Source organism: Perna viridis, chromosome 12, assembly GCF_037379345.1.
Source record: "Perna viridis isolate PV_CMFRI_1.1 ecotype Kerala chromosome 12, ASM3737934v1, whole genome shotgun sequence".
Classification (NCBI taxonomy): domain Eukaryota; kingdom Metazoa; phylum Mollusca; class Bivalvia; order Mytilida; family Mytilidae; genus Perna; species Perna viridis.
The window spans coordinates 17,714,160-17,734,902 of record NC_142456.1 but is presented as its reverse complement, the minus strand read 5'-3'; the positions used below and the strand labels follow the sequence as shown (position 1 = coordinate 17,734,902).

Below are 20,743 nucleotides of genomic sequence, written 5' to 3'. Positions count from 1 at the left end.
ATACACATTCTATCGTCATTGATTTATGTTGAGACAAATATTGATGTTTACTTCTAAAGAGTAATCTTTCAAAGTATTAACCACTATTTTGTTTGTTTTTTTTTTTTTTCTGATTGACAATATCATCACATAAGCAAACCCGCCTATGGTTTTCGGGAAATCTATAATTTTTAAGTTGCACATAATGGACTTTGGCAGGCCTGTCCTATAGATTTCAGTTTTCGGTAAATGATTTTAGCCGGTGAAAGGTTCCCTGATTTATCTTGGTATGTGAAATAACTGACATTAATTGCATTTAGACCTTATTTTTATTTTCACTTTCGCTTTAAATTTGAAAGAAGTTTTTTTAAATTTTTACATTCAGAGTAACACGTCTGATACACGTATGCATTCTGTACACTGCATCATTCATTGGACTGGTACACGACAAATACTGTAACGTACACCTGTATTACTCAGGTCTCCGCATTCACTGAGGTACATGTAAGAAGGTAAACAAGGTTTTCAATATACTGTACTGATCAACGAACAAAAACATTAGCTCATATCAAAATATCGTTATATACTGTCTGTGCCAGACTGTGGTTTCTGTGCCATGGGTCCATTTTTGGGCCAATATAATGTATCCAATGTGACAATCAATATTGTGATATCCGATAATGTTTTGGTCTTCCGACAACTTGTAGAAAAACCTTTGCCGTAAAGTTATTTTCATTATTAAAATAATAAAAGACAAGCCATGTCGATGTGAATAATGTGACACAATATACTTAATCCCTTTTGGGATTCAGTGTCCAGGGCTGTATTTTGATTTGGCAAAATCAGAAATATTGCTCCGGACACTGAATCCCAAATGGGATTAACAATATACTATCCTTGATGTTAAATGAAAACTATTATTTTATTATATCTCTGATTTTTAGTTATAAACAATTCACTCAGTAGCAATTTATTTGAGCTAAGAAATTAAAAAGTTTACTCCTAAACTCTGTTATTGAAAAAGGTACAGATATGGTGAAACGCGACAAATGCATCATCGTATAACCAGAGTTAGCAGTAGCGTGGCCGCCAGCCCAAGACCTTTTTTCAGTTACAGGATTTAATATTTAAACTAATACAGTGCCTGAAGAAAAATGTCAGATTATAGTAAATTGGTGGAAGCTGGGGTTAATACCAAAGTTGCTGCTGAATTGTGTACTACATTTCATACAGGTACATATACAGTTTGAAAAGCTACAACATGTATTTTTGTTCTCTGCTTCAGGTTTTGATTCATGTATGTTGGAGTTCTATCCATACTTACACATGCATGAAGTCTGTAAGCTTTTAAAAGTATATTTTCACAACCAATTTCTTCTATGCAAACTTAACAGATTCTTTCAGAAGTTTTCTACCTGTTAATATTAAGATGAAACCTTACAGTATTAAAGAGTTGTCCCTGGTTAAAACTTCACTACCCATGGATGTTAGAATAATAGAATAACTTACACTTGTCCTGAGCTTTATTGACTTCGTATTGTAAAAGAGTAATCAAGGGAACCAAGGTTATAGCGGTAATCAAAAGAATGTAATCCAGGGACAAAGACCAGACATGGAAAACAGACATACACAACAAAGAACATAAAGTAACTAAAATCATACATACAAAGTAACAAAAGTAAATGAGCAACTCGGACTCCACTAAAAACTGGGAGCATTGATCAGGTGCACTGGTAGGGTAAGCGTCCTCTGCTTTTCTAGAAACAGCCGCCGAGTTGCTCATAAAAAGTCAAGTGCGGGGTAGACAAACGAGGAAAACCATGACCCGTTGAATACATCAGTTTTCATGGTGCTGATGGATACACCATAACGATCCATGAGTTCATGATGACAACCATAAAACTTCTGTAGTGATGACTTCAATCTTGTAGCAACATAACCCTGTTCCAGAAGCCTATTTGTTAGAGTAAAGTATATCCAATAATGGCAATTGAATAACTTAATATATACTAGCTAGCATTGAACTACATAATGGTTAAACCTTGACTGATGTTTGACATCATATTTTAATTTCTTTTCGGAAAAAATGTATTTCAATTCCTTACTTATTTTTGGATATCCTACCTTCCAGTGGTAGGAGAATTTCTTAGATAGGGGGAAAAAAACAGATATGGTGAAATACAACAAATGCACCAGTGTATCATCTCAATCAAAAATAATAAATACTTTCAGAGATCACTAAAAGTTCTTCAATAAGTGTAAACACACCTTTTAATAACATGCGTAAGCTTTGGAAAACCTGACAACAAATGTACAAATGTATTAAAATCTGTTATTCCTATTAATTAGGAAAGTTGCAATATGAAGATTTGGACTTGAGGGCAATAGATGCATTTTGTGAGTGTCCAGTAAATGATGCCATTGAAATATTGAAGGAATTTTCAACTACCATGAATTTAGATCATGTGAAGAATAAAAGTGCTTATCTGTGTGGAATGATGAAAACACAGCATCAGAAAAGCCGACAGCAAGGTGGACCTAAAGGAGGGAAACAACAGGTAATTTTGTAGCTATGTTTTAGATTTAATGGTAATATAGTATTACTGCGTAAGCTTTTCCATATTGGCTTATTGGTCCGAGGCTAGTCATATTGGACTGAGGCGTAGCAATTTAATTATACCTTCATTGACTAAATAGTCCAATACGCTAGGCCAATATGGATTTTAACCAGTCCAATATGACGTATTGGACGGGTAAAAGCCATGTTGGACCGCTGAATTCTGTATTGGACGGCTATATCCCGTATTGGCACACTTTTGCATTTTGTATCATATAGGCAGTTTTGATCATATTTAGGCCAATATTTGAAAGTTAGTCAATAATAATGATAACAACTTTTAAACTAAATTGCAGAATTTACTGTGCAGATAAAAGTAATTTTCATATTGTTTGCAGGGGTTTGAATTAGTGCTGGTCTGAGGTCAGGAACCTTCAATTTCTGACCCTATGACCTTTGAAATTTTATTAACCTAGTTTCTGGATATTCAATCATATTTAGTGACACTATATTGAGGATTGTTGGTTTTCCTCAAGTTGACCATTGATTTTACAATCTCAGACCTTCCACTTTTGAAAGTAAATTTTAACCCGATTTGCCAGAATTTGATCAGTCCAGAAATTTAAACAATCTATCCTAACTATGAAGGTTGAATTAATGAAATTTAATTGGGATTTAACTAAAATTCTCCCAAAAGATAAGGTCTCAGAGAAGAAGTTGAACAAAACTTGTTAAAAAAAAAGAAGAAAAAAATGAAAATTTTATCAAAAAGAAATGATGTACATTTGTATACCATCAGTTTCAGTTAAGTTCTGTTTGTACCAGAGTAGCCATTTTCCAGTTTATTTCTAATTGTACAAGAGTTGCCATTTTCAAATTTAGCTCCGATTGAAAAAGAAGTCTTTTTCCAGTTAGGTTTTGATTGTACAACAATTATCACTTTCCAATTTAGTTCTGATTGTACAAGTGTAGCCACTATCCAGCTTTGTTCTGATTGTATAAGTGTAGCCACTATCCAGCTTTGTTCTGATTGTACAAGTGTAGCCACTATCCTGCTTTGTCCTGATTGTACAAGTGTAGCCACTATCCAGCTTTATCCAGCTTTGTCCTGATTGTACAAGTGTAGCCACTATTCAGTTTAGTTCTGATTGTACAAGTGTAGCCTCTATCCAGCTTTGCTCTGATTGTACATTAATTTAATTGTTTTATTTCTTGAGGTCCAGGAGCTCTTTAAATATGAATGGCAGTACAGATATTTGAGGATGTTCTGAAATGAAATTGTGGTGATCCAGGAATTATTGAGGAGGTCCTGAAATTGAATTTTGGATGTCCAGAAATAATTAAGGAGGTTCTCAAATCAAACTGTCTAACTCCTTAAATATATATGGAGGTCCAGAAATATTTGAGGTCAGGAACTCCTGAAAGGGCATTGTGGACGTCCTGAAATATTTGAGGACCATTTGAAATAAAATAATTATTTATGGAGGTCTTGAAATAATTTGGAAGGTCCTAAAACCAAATTGAAATATTTAAGGAGCTCCTGAAATCAAATGATTGTCAAGAAATAATTGAGGTCCTAAAATTAAAATGTGGAGGTCTATTAACATTCAAAGAACTCAAACATTATTTAAGAACCTCCTTAAATAATGATAATTTTGTCTAATTCCACACTTAATAAGTGTAACCATTATCCAGTTTAGTTATGATTGTACAAGAGTAGTAACTTTCCATGACAAAAGAAATGTTTTATGTATTGATTCACTTGCTTATAAATGTCATATACTTTGCTTGTTTGACATCATTCGATGGCATACTTTGTATTTTTTAGCGTGGAGTTTCACCAGGAAGACAAGTTAAGAATAAAGGGGGCCCCAGACCCAATATGGGTCCTCCGCCACAAGGGAACCAAATGCCTAGAATGCGTCCACTTCTTATGCCACAATTGGATCAGGGATGTAAGTATTCAAGTTATTGATCTATATTTACAATGCTTTGTTCCTGTGGAAAGATTGTTGATACTGAAGATCGTCCACCAAACATGCATACAATCATCTGTGCAACAATCAGAAATTTGGTCTGTATAGTTTTAGACAGATTTATGGAAGAAAATGTGAACTATAAGATAGTACTAAAAATGTCATCATAGGTCACATACAAATTACAGTGTTTTGCCATGTAACTCTGACTAACAATTTATCTGGTTATATGCTAATCAGTTCATGTAAAATCTTATTTTAAATATGTTTCTAGATACAATGTCCCCACCCCAAATACAACAGCAACTCAATCCTGGACCTGGCCTGTTGCAATGGCATCTTGGAAACCAATCTTTTATGCAGCCTGGTAACCCAACAAGGTATGGCCAACAAGGCAACCAAGGATATGGCCAACAAGGTAATCGAGGATATGGCCAACAAGGCAACCAAGGATTTGGTGGACCTGGCAACCAACAATTTGGAGGACCTGGAAACCAAGGATATGGTGTACCTGGCAACCAAGGATATGGTGGACCTGGCAACCAAGGATATGGTGGACCTGGCAACCCAGGGTATGGTGGACCTGGTAACCAAGGATATGGAGGACCTGGCAATATGGGCAACCAAGGATTCGGAGGACAAGGTAACCAAGGATATGGTGGACCTGGCAACCCAGGGTATGGTGGACCTGGTAACCAAGGATATGGAGGACCTGGCAATATGGGCAACCAAGGATTCGGAGGACAAGGTAACCAAGGATATGGAGGACCTGGTTACCAAGGACTTGGACCTGGCAACCGAGGTTTTGGTGGACCTCCTAACAATGGAGGCTTTAGGCAACCAGACAGTCAGGAAGGCAGTCAAGGTAATGTATTGAGATGATATTCAAATGAATTTATATTTTTTTTTTTTCATACTGGTAAATTTTTAAGATTGTTACTACATATTATTCAGTCCTACTTGTTGATTTTTGCATTTTTCGATGTCTGTGAGTAAGGTTATTCTTATTTTACCAGATAAAAAAATTTTCAGTCATTTTAATGTATAGTTGTTATCATCCAAAGTAGCCTCAATTTACTTGTCGTTGTCCATAGACACAAGAAATCAAAAAGAAGATGTTTATTGATTTTGTGGGATTTTCCTAGGAATAAGGGTTCACACTAAGAGCAAAAAAAAACAGCATCTCATAAACTAACTAGATGCACCAGTGGTAACACAATGTTGTGTTGCTTAAGTGTCAGTAAAAAAAATCCTTCATGTGCAGGGGCATCATTTGTCTCTATGACACATAGATATTTCTAGGTAGTCCTACTTTGGGTTTTTTGGCTAAGCAATTGTGCTCAAGTGGATTGTTGGGGCATCACTTTGTCTGAGTAGTCTAGTAAATCACTATTGCTGAATTGTCAGATTCGACACTTCTGTATTTCTTATCTAGTACTTCTTTACATGTAAGATCAAATGGTCTTGAATGGCAAAATCCGTTATTTCCAACCTTTATATTTGAATTTATATGTGATCAGAATACCTGCTGTTTAATGTATAGAAATTAGGTTATCCTTATCTTTTTAGGAATAAAAGGCAAAAAGGGGTCAGATGTAAGCATTCTTTAACTTTGTATGAAAGTCAATTTGCAAATTATTAAGATCTCTAACCACTTTCATTCAAGTCAGCCATATGCTGTGACTGACATTATCACAATCAAAAATTCAGAATTTTATCAAGTTTAAATTTTTGTCCATACTTACAATAGTGTGACATCAGTCTGTCCATTCACCTGTCTGTCACACTTTTGTTAATCTTAAGCATCAGTCCCTGTAAGAATCAGGTAGTGGATAAAACATAGTATGAAAAAAAAACATCATTTTGATAATGTAATTTGACTATGTACCATCAGAATCAAGGAAAACAGACAAGATTTTATCATGCTGGACCATTGAGTTACAATTTCAATGAAATGCACTGAAAATGAACATTTCAAGGGCAAATAATGGTCTAAAACTTCATTTTTCTAACATTCTATCAAAAGATTTCTGAGCAAAGCCAGTGATGCAGAGATTAAATAATGATCTTTTCAAACAGAGAAAGTATTCTTGAGTGATATTAAATTGTCTGATCGGTGGGGTTTTGACATGAATGTTTCTGATTTATTTTCAAATAGAGAACATATCCTTGATTGATATTATATTGTCAGATTAATGGGTTTTGACATGCATGTTTCTGATTTTTCCCATTTTGCCTTGTTCTTACAAACACTTACACTTAACTCCTAATTTCTGCACCAAATTCCAGGAAACTTGATATGTAGTTAGGATATGATATGTAGTTGTGTATTTGAATTTATGATCTAATGAAATTTGTGAGAGTTACAGAACTTACACCCCACTGAACTTTTAAACAAAGGAAGACATACATTTTATAAACAGAAACAAACTTTAATTTTATTATACCCCACCACTTGCAAAGGGGTGTCAGTACATCCTTCCGTACATCCTTCAACTACACAGGGAGACCCATATCTTATAAATTGCTCCTCCCACACCACTGAATGGTATGGAATGAAACTTGTACAGAATCTTGATTACATGTTCTCATTATGCAACTCCCATTTTAGAATTTGAGCTAAATCAATTTTGGGGGTGTCACAAAGCAAAACATGGACTTTTGTCATTTTACGCTCACCTGACCAAAGTCTATTGCCATCACTTGCCGTCCGTCCGTCGTCATTGTCGTCGTTGTCCATTGTCGTCTTGAACAATTATACAAAACCCTTTTCCTCTGAAACTACTTGACTGATTAGAACCAATCTTGGTGTAAATGTTCCTTGGGGTATCCTGCATAGAACTGATATGGGGATTTTTGATTCGTCAAAAAAACATGGCCGCCATTACTAAAAATAGAACATAGGGGTCAGACAGTAGTTTTTCTCCAAAACTGTTAAGTTTTGCTAAATTCTGACGGGGCAAAATTGTTAAGCATGATGAGATCTATCTCTTATCGTATTTTAGTTTTAATCCGTTAAGCCATGTTGGAGTTATTGCCCTTTTTAAACGATTTTTGCTATTATTAAAGTTATTTCTTTCAAAAATCTTTTCTTCTGACATACTTGACCAATTGAAACCAAATTTGTTATGAATGTTCTTTGGGGTATCCTATATAGAACTGTTGTGGGGATTTTTGATTTGTCGAAAAAAAACATGGCAGCCATTACTAAAAATAGAATATAGAGGTCAGACAGCAGATTTTTGCATATATCTCCAAAACCATTAGGTTTTGGTAAATTTTGACAGGGTAAAAGTGTTCAACATGATGTGATCTATAACTGGTCAGATTTTGGTTTTAATCCATTAAGCCATGTTGGAGTTATTTTCAATGATTTTTGCTATTTTTAATGTTGTTTCTTTCAAAGATCTTCTCTTCTTACACTACTTGACCAATTAAAACTAAACTTGAAATGAATGTTCCTTGGGGTATCCTACATAGAACTGTTGTGGGGATTTTTGATTCGTCGAAAAAACATGACCGCCGTTACTAAAAATAGAACATAGGGGTCAGACAGCAGATTTTTGCATATATCTCCAAAACCGTTAGGTTTAGCTAAATTCTGACAGAAGTAAAAGTGTTTAGCATGATGAGATCTATTTCTTGTCAAATTTTGGTTTTAATCCGTTAAGCCATGTTGGAATTATTGCCCTTTTTCAATGATTTTTGCTATTTTTAATATTATTTCTTTTCAAAAATCTTCTCCTCTGATACTACTTAACCAATTGAAACCAACTTATTATGAATGTTCCTTGGAGTATCCTATATAGAGCTATCGTAGGGATTTTTGATTCATCAAGAAACATGGCCATTGTTACTAAAAATAGAACATAGCAGTCAGGCAGCAGTTTTTCGCATATATCTCCAAAACCGTTAGGTTTAGGCAAATTCTTTCAATTGCTGAAACGATCCTTATTATTAGGAATACAAAAGTCTTCAGGGATAAAAGGATTAAAAGAAATGATCATTATGATAAGCTCTACGAAAGACTTCTTGAGTCAAACTTGTTGGACAACTTCTTGTTAAATTAATTGCCATTGAAAAGCAAAATTCAACCAGGTGTGCGATTGAGGCTCCTGGGAGCCTCTTGTTTTAAAAAGGGGACAGGGGAGACCTATCTCGTATCCATGGAATTGAATGAAACTTTCACAAAATCTTTATTGCATGTGCCCATTAAGCACCTCATATTTTAGATTTTTATCAGAATCTGTTTGGGGGTTCCGCATAGCAAGTTATGGACTTTGTCATTTGTTGATATGGGGGCAAGGGGGGTCCATCTTTTATCTGTTACTCCTCCTATACCATTGAATGAAATTGAATGAAATGTTCACAGAATTGTTATTACATCTTCCAATTGTGCACTTCCTGTATTAGATTTTCATCCAAATCCAAATGGAAGTTAAAAGGTGCTTGATATCAAATGGGGGAGTGGTGGGGGGTATCAAGTAAGTGAACATTGCTCATAGTTTTTTCTAGTTTTACATTTGTAGTCAGTCGGAAAAATAATGTTTCATTTTTATTTATATTTTGTAGAAGGTATTTGTGATTCACATGATCAACAAAAATCAAAAGAAAAAGCAAAGAAAAGACAAAGAAAAAAACAAAATCAGGGTAACAGTGATCAGAGAAATAATGATGATTCTAAAGAAGAAGTTGACGATGGGTTTGCTAAACTGAAGTCACTACTTTCAGAGGAACCTGGTCATCCAGACCATGATACAGAAGACAACCCTCAGAATCACAGTAGAGGTAGAGGAAGAGGTGGAAGAGGTCGTGGGAGGGGTAAAGGTCGTGATGGACAAAGAAGTCAGTGTCAAGAACAGGATAATTCCCATCAGCAACAGTCTGATGACAGTGAGACCAGTGGATATGATGATGAAGGGAGTCAGTATGGCAGTAAAGCAAACCTTAGTAATGATAACAGAGGCAGAGGAAGAAGAAGGAAAGCTGGTAACAGAGGGCGTGGAAACAGAGGTCGGGGAGGTCAAAATGGAAAGAATTCAGAGAAAGGGAAAACTTGGATGCCAGAATCTGAAAAAGGTGGAAAGAAGCAAAACGAGGAAAAAAGAGTTCATGAAATTGAAGATGGTAACATTCCAGATGTAGATGATGGAATTGTTTTCAAATTTATGATTAAAACCTTTGGAGGAGGTTGCTCTTATGAGGACTTTTGGAAGAAATGTGACCTTTTCCCCCTAGACTCAAACATACCAGCGTGGTTTAGGAAACATAGTCGTAGATTCCATGTATTCTGGGAGCCTAAAGAAGGTCAGAAGAAAATTGTATACCTTATACCATTCTATCGTGATGTAAAAATATGTACAAAATACAACAATAGAAAAAGTCCAGGAAATTGTGGTGAGTCATGTGAATTTTTCCATGTCTGCCGACGATTTGTACGAGGCAACTGTAGGAATAAGGATTGTCCCTTGTCACATAGCTTCAAAAACCATCACAACAACAAATTGAAACATAAGCTTGGAATTGATGACTTCACTGATGCAGACATTAAAGTCGTTCTTAACTGCAACACACCATCTGTTTGTACTGATTATATATATGGCAATGCCTGCAAGGTCCCTGATTCTGAAAAGAGATGTCCATATTTACATCTGTGCCGTGACCATGTCTTTGGTAAGTGCACTGAGAAATGCAAATACAAGAAAATCCACAGTATAGAGCAGTTCCACAACAAATGGGTTTTAGTTTCATGCCATATGAAAGGCTGGCAACAGCAAAGAGTCTTTAAGAACATCTATGTGCCACCAAGGCCTATCCATGAGATGGATGATTCTACGGACGATTCTGACTTGAGTCAAGACGAGGATGATAAATATGATGGTGGCACTGTTATATATGATAGCGACCTTTGCAACAGCTATGAGAGTTTGTCAAGCACAATTTCAGATCGCTCTAGAAGTATGCGTAATCTGGGAGACTCAATGAATAGCCTTGAAATTGATACAGGAAGTAAAAAAGGTCCTCCTCCTAGCCGCAAAAATAGGTTTAAATCAACTGGCAATATAATAGGTGGAATTGTTGGAAAGGATGACAAAAACTTGTCTTCATCGAAACATTACGATGATGATGATGAAAATACTAAGGAGCGAGAACAACTCATGATGGAGAAATGGAAGCTGGACAAATATTCAGGGAAAAGTTATGATGAGGATGATAATATCATTGACATGGAAAACATGGCAATGGAAGAATGGCTGAGGAGTCAGCAAAGGTCAAGGTCATCATCAAATGATATTCCTGTAAAGCTTAAAGCACCACCTAAACCATCCAAATTTAACCCTTCTGATCCAAACTATGAGGAACGAGATCAATCATTACTGAAGGAGGATTCTGATAGTACCAACATTTGTTTTTATTTGACAAAAGAGAAGTGTAAAGTTGGAACTTGTAAGAATTACCATTTACTGAGTGGAGTACCCTACCTGTGGCAATTAAAGATGTTCGGCAAGTGGATGTCCTTCACATCATCAGAGAATGAGAAGATAGAGGAGGCTTTTTGTAAATTACAGGATGTGGTATCTACTGAGGTAAGTTGTTGAAGGATATATGCTTTTATTTGTAATGTTATCTTTTACAAAACTGGACTAATGACAGTATGACCCTTTTTTTGGTTCCATTTTAAGGCCATGTGAGCAATTGCCATTACTTGATATCTGTCGTTGTCATTGTTTACAATTTTTCAAAAATCTTCTCCTCTGACATAAAGTCTCATTGTCGATGTAGATCCATGTACATGTAATAACTGGATATTGTAAGTCATTTAAGTTATTTTAATTAACATAATTCATGAAGATTTGGTGGGCCCACACTGGAGCAAAATTAACAAAACAATGTATTTTTTTTATTAAAATGTAGCTAGCCTTTTATTGCTGGTTCAGTTTATGGGAACCAAACACATCTCTACTTTGTACTTTGTCCTTTTATAATGTAGTTGAGTAGGTTTTTTTTAACCCCTCCACATTTTTACACTTTTTCTGGCCTCTGTATGTCTTGTTTTCTTTTCACTTTCAGCTTACTTTATGTAGCTGGAGTATATAAAGCCATTAAAGGGAAACTTTTTGGCTGTATCTGTGTATAATGTTGTTTTGGGGCCAGTTGTGTAAGGGTTTCCTTGTCATTCATTGAGGATGCATGGGTAGCCTTGAGCTGACATTTTTCTAGAAAAACAGAGGACGCTTACCCTACTGGTGCACCTGGTGGGGTTGTTTTCACCATATCCATTCACTTTATACTCACATGCTTCATTTGATCATCTTTTTTGAATGCTTGGTTAATGAGCATTGCCCCAGGTTTATAATTTTCATGGTTTAATCCACTAATGAAAGAAATGGAATATTCATATTATCCTATTCTTAGTTCTTTCACAGTGAATGCTGTAAAGGTTTATTTGTTTCGCAAAATAGATAATATTTTTGATTCTGGATATCTGACCAATCCTAGTTTGTACTGCCCATGCAAGACAAAGTGAAAAAAATATATATAAAATATGATAAAATAAAAATGACAGACCAACCTTAATTTTTTATTCCCTTCAATTTTTTTTGAAAGCTCAGGGCTATCTTCAGTCATTATGCATTAAGGTTTTCAAACACATAACTTGAGTTAAATGTGCTACATTGTATTATTTAAGTGTCAGTCTCTATAAGAATCAGGCAGTAGTTGAAACATGGTTATAAAAAAAAAAAAAAACATCGTTTTGATTGTGTAATTTGACTTCTTGCAATCAAGATTTTCCATATCATGCTGGGACATTGAGTTTAAATTTCATTGAAATGCACTGAAACCGAACATTTCAAGGGCATATTACTCTGTCAAAAACCTCATTTTTCTTACATTCTGAAAAATTTCTGCACAGTCAGAAGTGCAGAAATCAAATAATGGTCTTTTCAAATGGAAAAGGTATCCTTGAGTGATATTACATTGTCAGGTCGGTGGGGTTTTGACGTGCATGTTTCTGATTTTTTCCTATTTTGCCTGATTCTTACAAACACTTACAATTATTGAAAATGATAACAAACTAAACCCTGAAAAATATTTAAAAATAAACTGTCTTAACCTGCTTTGTGTAAAAGTCTTTTAAAATCAGTTTATTTATATATATTATGAACCTTGATTAACCAAATACTGTGAAAGTACTTTAATTTGTGCTTACCAATTTTCATGGATCAGGGAGGATACTTAGTTTGTGGATTCTTGAACTCATGGATTTGAGGTTTTCAGTAAACAAATCAATAAGAATCTCCTTTTCGTGGGGAATCAAATTTCATTGTCTGGCAGCACTCTGGATCACCTACAAAAACCACGAAAACCACAAATTTGATACCGCACGAACAATAGTACTTTCACAGTACCTGTCTGAAAGAAACACATTTTAAAGTTAAAAAAGGGCTCCTTTAGACAGGTTTCACTGTAAAAATTAAATATGTCACATAGATGCCTTACCAGAGAATGAGGTACAGCTGCCATATACATTTCCCTAATCAGAAAGCCATTATTTATGATGTTGATGGGCAGACGGCAAGTGATGGTGAATCTTCCCAGGGTTGCAACATTAGGAGACTGTCTACCCCCTCATTTGCTGAGAAGAAAATGACAGTGCCATGTTACCTGACCCAGTGGCGATGGTACTGGAGTGACGATAACAGAAAGTGGAATATTTATGACAAGGTTGATACATGTATAAACTTTATTTTTCAGAAGAATACATATGGTTTTTTATAATAAGTATTTATGAATTGAAACATTGATATTTTGTGAAGATAAATAATTTGGCATTAAACCCTCTTTCTACAATAAGGTTTCAAGCATTGTTCCTCCAAAAATTTTCAGTCAACCTGGATGAAAGTTGATATGAAAGTTCACTTTTATACATAGATGTGTGAGATGATTATTGATGTATAAAAGAGTCAATTTCAAACTTTAGGATATTACTTATTAAGACTCTGGGATATCACACAATAAGCTGATGAATGGTGCTGGTTACTGTAAATTCAGAATTTTTCGTGAAGTTTATATTGATGCGAAAAATGCAATGGTCCAACGATCGCATTAATAACAACTGCATTTTGAATGCCGGCCCAAGTGTCCTTTATTTATCTTTCTTGACATTACTTTGGGCACCACGAAAAAGGTATAATTTTACAACAGTGTCAAATACATCTTAAAGATGGGATTAATAAAGCCATGTTACAATTTTTACAGCTTGTTCCTATTTCGCTTTAGTAAAATTTGGAGTGAACTAAGGTGAAATGGGAACTTGTGTAAACATGTAATTAAGTGCTACTTTGTGTTTTTGTAGCAATTAAACCTTATAGACACATATAACAAGAACGCATATGTAGATCTTTATATTGTGTGTTGGTATTTTTGGTTATTTCATTTATTATTTATTCTGTGAATGATTAAGTGGAATTTGTTGTTCTTGTTGGTCATTTTTTTTTAAGAATTTCCTTTTTTCCCTGATTTTAATCACCTGTTTCTTTTTTATGCCCCCACAACAATAAGTTGGGGGGCATATTGTTTTACCCCTGCCTGTCTGTCTGTAATTCCATCCGTAATTCTGTCCATCCCAGAAGTTTTCCACACTTTTTTTTAAAATCCTTGAAGATATTGATCTGATTTTTTGTATGTGAGTCTTTCATGATTAGTTACAGATCATGTTTAAGTTTCGTTCCGCTACACTGAGTTTTACCAAAATTATGGGTCCTGGACTTAAAAAATTCCATGGAAATAAGTTTTCTGCACTTTTTTTGTAAACCCTTGAAGATATTGAACTGCTTTTTTGTATGTGAGTCTGTCATGATTAGTTACAGAATGAGTTAAAGTTTCGTTGTGCTATGCTAAGTTTTACCAAAAATTTGGGCCCTGGACTTCAAAAATTTCATCGAAATAACAGTTTTCCACACTTTTTTTGTAAACCCTTGAAGATATTGAACTGCTTTTTGGTATGTGAGTCTGTCATGATTAGTTACAAATCGAGTATAAGTTTCATTCTTCTACGCTGAGTTTACCACAATAATGGGCCCTGCACTTTAAAAATTGTATTGAAATAATAGTTTTTTGCTTTTTTTTTTGTAAATGCTTGAAGATATTTGACTGGTTTTCAGTATGTGAGTCTGTCATGATTAGTTACAGATTGAGTTTAAATTTTGTTCAGCTATGCTCAGTTTTACTCAAAACCACATGCAGAGGCATCATTTGTGTCTAACAGACACAATAATACATCTGACAAAGTGCTTTTTACAATTATGAGTAATGATATAGCTGTATGAAGTGTAAATGCGGGGCATCACTTTATCTAGTTATTTGATAGATTCTATCATAATAACTGTGAATAACAAAATCCAAATTAAATATGAAAATATGATATGACTGAGCACTTTCATAATAGCTGGACACGTCCCTATTTTTTAAATATACAGAAATGAAGAGGCATATTAAATTCTTACTTAACATACTACAAAACTGAACAAAATTTTAATAAAGCATGATTCAAGCAGAACAAAATTAAAAGTAACGGTGGAAGACAGTTTCAGACTGAGCACAGCAGCACAATTGTGAAGGTTCAAGATCGTAGAAGTGGATATTTTTAATTGTTTTTATTCTTATAAGGGAAAGGCAATAAATTGTGCTTCACAGACTCTGGATTTTGAAAGCATCGTTATGAAATGCTAAGGACGTGCTTAATACCCTTTCGGAACACCTGTTTTCACTTCCCTTTTGATGGGTAGTTTTCATGGCAAGTACTTTAGTTTTTTTTTTAATTTTTTTTGTTTGTGTGTTTTCCTTTTCTTCTGTTTTAATATTGGATCGTCTCCGTTTTATCATGTTTCCGCGTATTGTAGCACATGGGCTGAGATAAACTGCCGTGCAGCCCCCTCCTCCCTCTCTACTGTAATGCTGTAATCTCCAATGTAGATGCAGTTCTTCTCACTGCAGTAGTAAGACTGGAGATGGCAAAAATATCTAGTTGTGACAATAGCATACATGTACCTCAATGGTTAGAATTGTTATAGGATTTTTAAGGACAAAATTGCAACAAGTTACAAAGCTTTATGTATAAGCAAGTTAACTTTCAGTGAAATGATGTGTAGCTTATTTCATTTAATTATCAATTATTTATGCTCCCAAATAAAAAATGTCAATTCATTGTTATTGAATTTGCAAATAAATAAAGAATATGAAGATTACATGTTCGTAATGATTACTTTTATAATAATTTCATTAGTTTAATCCAATACTGTGCATATACATTCATTAAATTTATTTTTTAAATATCATATTTCATTTTTGAACTTAATTTTTGTTTTTTTTGTTTTTTTGTTTTTGTTTTTTTCTTTATTGGTCCTCGAATTGTATATGTAGTCATACATGAAAAATAAAATTACAAATATTTTAATAGTATTTTTTTTAAGTTTGAAAAGTATTCAAAGACTTTAAATTTATAGCTCAAGAAGAAGAAAAAAACTGATAAAAATTAATTTTTTTAATTATTTTGTCTTAATCATTGTTTACAACAGAAAAATATATAAATTCCCATTATGCCTTAGTACTTTTTTACCTTTTTTCACCTGTAACTCACATGGGAATACACCATTTTTAGCTCGCCTGGCTAAAGGCCATGTGAGCTATTGCCATCACTTGGTGTCCGTTGTCGTCATCCGTCGTTGTCGTCATCCGTCATCGTCGTTAACAATTTTTCAAAACTCTGTTTTTCAGAAACTACTTGACCAATTTGAACCAAACTTGGTATGAATGTTCCGTGGGGTATCATGCATAGAACTAAAGTGGGGATTTTTGATCTGTTGAAAAACATGGCAGCTGTTACTAAAAATAGAACATAGGGGACAGACAGTAGTTTTTCGCATGTATCTCCTAAACTGTTAGGTTTAGATCAATTCTGACAGGATAAGATAAAAGTGTTCAGCATGATAAGATCTATCTGTGGTCAAATGTTCATTTTGATATGTTAAGCCATGTTGGAGTTATTATTTTTTATCAACATTTTTTGCTATTTTGAATGTTATTTCTTTCAAAACTCTTCTCCTCTGACACCACTTGACCAATTGGAACCAAACTTACTTTGAATGTTTCTTGGGGTATTGTGCATAGAACTAATGTGGGGATTTTTGATTCGTCAGAAAACATGGCAACCATTACTAAAAATAGAACATAGGGGTCAGACAGTAGCTTTTTGCATATATCTCCTAAACCATTAGGTTGAGCCAAATTCTGACTGGGCTAAAAGTGTTCAGCATGATGAGATCTATCTGTGATCAAATGTTCATTTTGATATGTTAAGCCATGTTGGAGTTATTGCCCTTTTTCTATGTTTTTTGCTATTTTGAATGTTATTTCATTAAAAAATCTTCTCCTCTGACACCACCTGACCCATTGGAACCAAAGTTGGTATGAATGTTTCTTGGGGTATCATGCATAGAACTATTGGGAGGATTTTTGATCTGTTGAAAAACATGACTGCCGTTACAAAAAATAAAACATAGGGGTCAGACAGTAGTTTTTCGCATTTATCTTCAAAATCTTTAGGTTTAGCTAATTCTGACATAGGCAAAAGTGTTCAGCATGATGAGGTCTGTCGGTGGTCAAATTTTGGTGAAAATCTGTTGACCCATGTTGGTGTTATTGCCCTTTGTGGACGTTTTTTTGCTGTTTTAATGCTATTATTTTAAAAAATCTTCTCAGAAACTACTTTACAGAATTCAATGAAAGTTGGTATTTTTGTTTTAATGGGCATCCTTAACAAAATGACCGTTTTGATTTTCAATCTGTTATAAAGCATGTTAGGTTTAGCCAATAGCTTTCAATTGCTGATATGATCCTTATTATAAGGCTTACAAATGTGTCCAAGGAATCAAATAGAGTCAAAATTGTCTGACAACTCCTTGTTAGAGTTATTGCCTTAAAAGGCAAAGATTTAACCAGGTGAGTGATTCAGGCTCCTGGAAGCCTCTTGTTAATGAAGCCATGTTACATTTTTTACCATCAGGATAATTAAGATAATTTTATAGTCCATTACATAACACTACTGTTTTCCAATTAAAGGAGTTTTAATATAAACACTCAGTTCTTACTCGTGTTTCAATTGTACATTAAGCATTTTTATATCAAGTTAAAAAAAAAAGCTCATATTTTGATTTTATTCATTTCATTTTCTTCTTTCTTTTCAAGTAGACAATACCCAACAAGCTAATGGTTAAAAATTGAGATATTTTTCACTGACTCAGCTTGTGTACATTAAACTTTAAAGCATTAAACTGTGTAGCGTTATTTTTTTTAAACGATATGATTGATCTTCTGTAGAAGCTATTTAAGGAGGTAGACCTTGTGTAAGGGAAACAACTCTTAAATATCATTGGAATGTTTGTATTCACCATTTTACAACAGTCTCATGTAAGCATCAAAGTTACTTGGACTGATTTCATTCTGTTTCAAATGAAAGCTTGAAAGACTTTAGTGAAATTGAATGTGATACAAACATATCACTGATTTCATGAGTTATGTCCCTTACCCTAGGTCTACCTCCTTAAATCACCCAAGCTGACCCCCTAGAACTCACACTGTATTATACAATCAGTCTAAACATTTGGCATTGTTTTCTTTAGTTTAGACTTCAGTTTCATGATCCCCGTTAATCACATTAACTATAACTACAGGTACATGTCTATTTATCCTTGGGTAGATCCTCCACTATAAGGCATACATGTTATCGTTTTAAATGCTCAAAGAGGGAGATCTCCCTCTTTACAGATTTTTTAAGAGGAAGATTTAACATAACAACCTTTTTCGCAGAAAAAAAAGGATAATTTTGCAAGAAATCAAACACAAAGACATAAAATCTATAAAAATCATGGTAAACTACTAAGGGTTTCTAATAAAAATTTGAGTAATTAGTACAACAAATGTATTAATTATTTGGTGATTGTTTCCTGTTGATTATTATGCCACATAAACATTTTATTTCAATCAATTTAATAAGTCATTTAGAACATAATTTGTGCAAATATTTCTGCTAAAAGGGAAACTTTGGGGAAGAAACTTGTGAAAGAGGGAGATTGACCCAAAAAGAGGAAGTTTCTCTCCTATAAAAGAGGGAGGGTTAACAGGTTAAGAGGTATGAATAAGTTGTAGAATCCATTGAAGGTGATTATAATAATTGACCGGTTGATTGACTTTTCTTTGTCTGTAAGGGAATCTTGGTCACTAGATAAATATTAACTGCATACATGGAAAATGTTTCATTTTATTTCTTTCATTTAAGTGGTGAATACATGTATATATAATGAAAATTTAGCAAGAAGTTAAAATGATACATTGATTCAATGTTGCCTCATTGTTTCTCTCTTCTAGGATGTGTTCCAGTTCACTATGGAGAAGAAATTCTTAACTAAACAGAAGGCATACTTGTTTTCAAGGGACAACTTTTATTTCATGTACAAAATGGATTTCCAGGACTTTACTCAGACAAATCTTGACACTAAAAAAATCAGGAAAATTCTCCGTAGACCATCCTTTGTTTCCAGGGATGATATTAAAAATCAAAAATGGTAAGTTAGAGGTTAGGTTAGAGTGAAGGGTTGAGGGCATTAGAAATCTACACACAAACACATTCACAGAAATTATTACATTTATCAAGTACGGTAAATTTGAACAGTTCTTGTGTAGAATTTCCTCATTGTAAAATTAGAACTCACAATTTGGTAAAATGGAGATAAAAACATGAAATATATAGGTCTACTATAAATCAGGTGGATGAGAGAGTAATCAAGGGACCAAGATTATAGCAGTAATCAAAAGAATGCAATCCAGGGACAAAGACCAGACATGGAAAACAGACATCCACAACAAAGAACATGAAGTAACTAAAATCATACATACAAAGTAACAAATGCAAATGAGCAACTTGGACTCCACTAAAAACTTGGAGCATGGACCAGGTGTACTGGTAGGGTAAGCGTCCTCTGGATATTACCAATTAAAAGTACTAGTAATATTTTCATAAAATTTGGGAGTAAGTTTAGTAAGAGAAAGGCCTAATTATTGATGACTATTTTACAGCCCTGAGACCATACCATTCCCCACTGCCACAACAGCAGCTAAACCAATGCATTTCAATACATGGGACTGTGCACATGATTTTGAACTTGTTGACCTGGACCAGAGTGGTAGAGAATACAAAGACGTGTTGAAATCTTTCCATAATTCAATGGACCAGGGACGATTCCAGGTCAAATATGTCTACCGAATACAGAACAGAAAGTTATGGAGTGAATATGATACGTAAGTTATTTTTGCCACAAGGGCCTTTGATGTAATTGTAAACTGATCTCTTATCTTGCCGAAGTTTCTGCTTTACCATTAAATAGAAAATTGAGGTCTAAAAGTCAAGGTTTTCGTTATTAACAATTTTTTTAAAAACTTTTATCCTCTGAAACTACTTGACTAAAAATAGAACATAGGGATCAGACAGAAGTTTTCGCATATATCACCAAAACCATGAGGTTAAGCAAAATTCTGACATGGGTTAATATGTGCAGTATGATAAAATCTGTCTCTGGTCAAATTTTTGTGTAAATTTGTTATGCCATGTTGGAGTTGTTGCTCTTTTTTCAATATTTTTCAGCTATTTTTAATGTTATTACTTTAAAAATCTTCTCCTCTGACATTACTTGACCAATTAAAACCAAATTGTGTATGAATGTAACTTAGGATATCATGAATAGAACTTTTGGGATTTCTTATCCTTCTAAAGGCACGGCCACTGTTACTAAAAATAGAACCCTTAAGTTCAGCCAAATTCTTACTTTTATAACAGTGTTGATGCATGACGAGATTATTTGTAGTCAAACGTTCATTTTAATCTTTTAAAAAGCCATGTTGGTGTTCTTGCCCTTTTTCAATGTTATTACTTAAAAAATCTAACCAATTTGAACCAAACTTGGTTTGAATGTTCATAAGGTATTCTGCATAGAACAGATGTGGGGATTTTGATCTGTTGAGGAAAATGGCTACTGTTACTAAAAATAATCCACAGGGGTCAGACAAGTTTTTTTCACATATATCTCCAAGACTGTTTGGCCAAATTCTTTAAATTGCAGAAATATCCTAATTATAAGGCCTATAAAACTCTGCATTGGATGTCAGGTGTTATTGC

The 20,743-nt window shown here is 34.2% G+C and overlaps 1 protein-coding gene across 4 annotated transcripts in view; it reads left to right on the top strand.

The window, feature by feature from the left end:
- The first annotated feature begins 41 nt into the window (after positions 1-41).
- LOC148601520 (uncharacterized) overlaps positions 42-20,743 on the top strand; it is a 41,760-nt gene continuing 21,058 nt past the window's right edge. The window contains exons 1-9 of one of the 4 annotated variants that reach the window (XM_088554813.1): positions 42-224; positions 1,004-1,212; positions 2,329-2,537; positions 4,365-4,491; positions 4,787-5,377; positions 9,085-11,099; positions 13,006-13,239; positions 18,940-19,136; positions 19,648-19,869. In XM_088554813.1, coding sequence (XP_088410939.1) covers positions 1,134-1,212; positions 2,329-2,537; positions 4,365-4,491; positions 4,787-5,377; positions 9,085-11,099; positions 13,006-13,239; positions 18,940-19,136; positions 19,648-19,869 — 3,674 coding nt within the window. In that variant the 5' untranslated portion in view covers positions 42-224; positions 1,004-1,133. Of the gene's footprint in view, positions 267-346; positions 492-1,003; positions 1,213-2,328; positions 2,538-4,364; positions 4,492-4,786; positions 5,378-9,084; positions 11,100-13,005; positions 13,240-18,939; positions 19,137-19,647; positions 19,870-20,743 lie in introns of those variants that run through there. The other 3 variants (XM_088554811.1, XM_088554812.1, XM_088554814.1) reach the window with 3 other exon arrangements.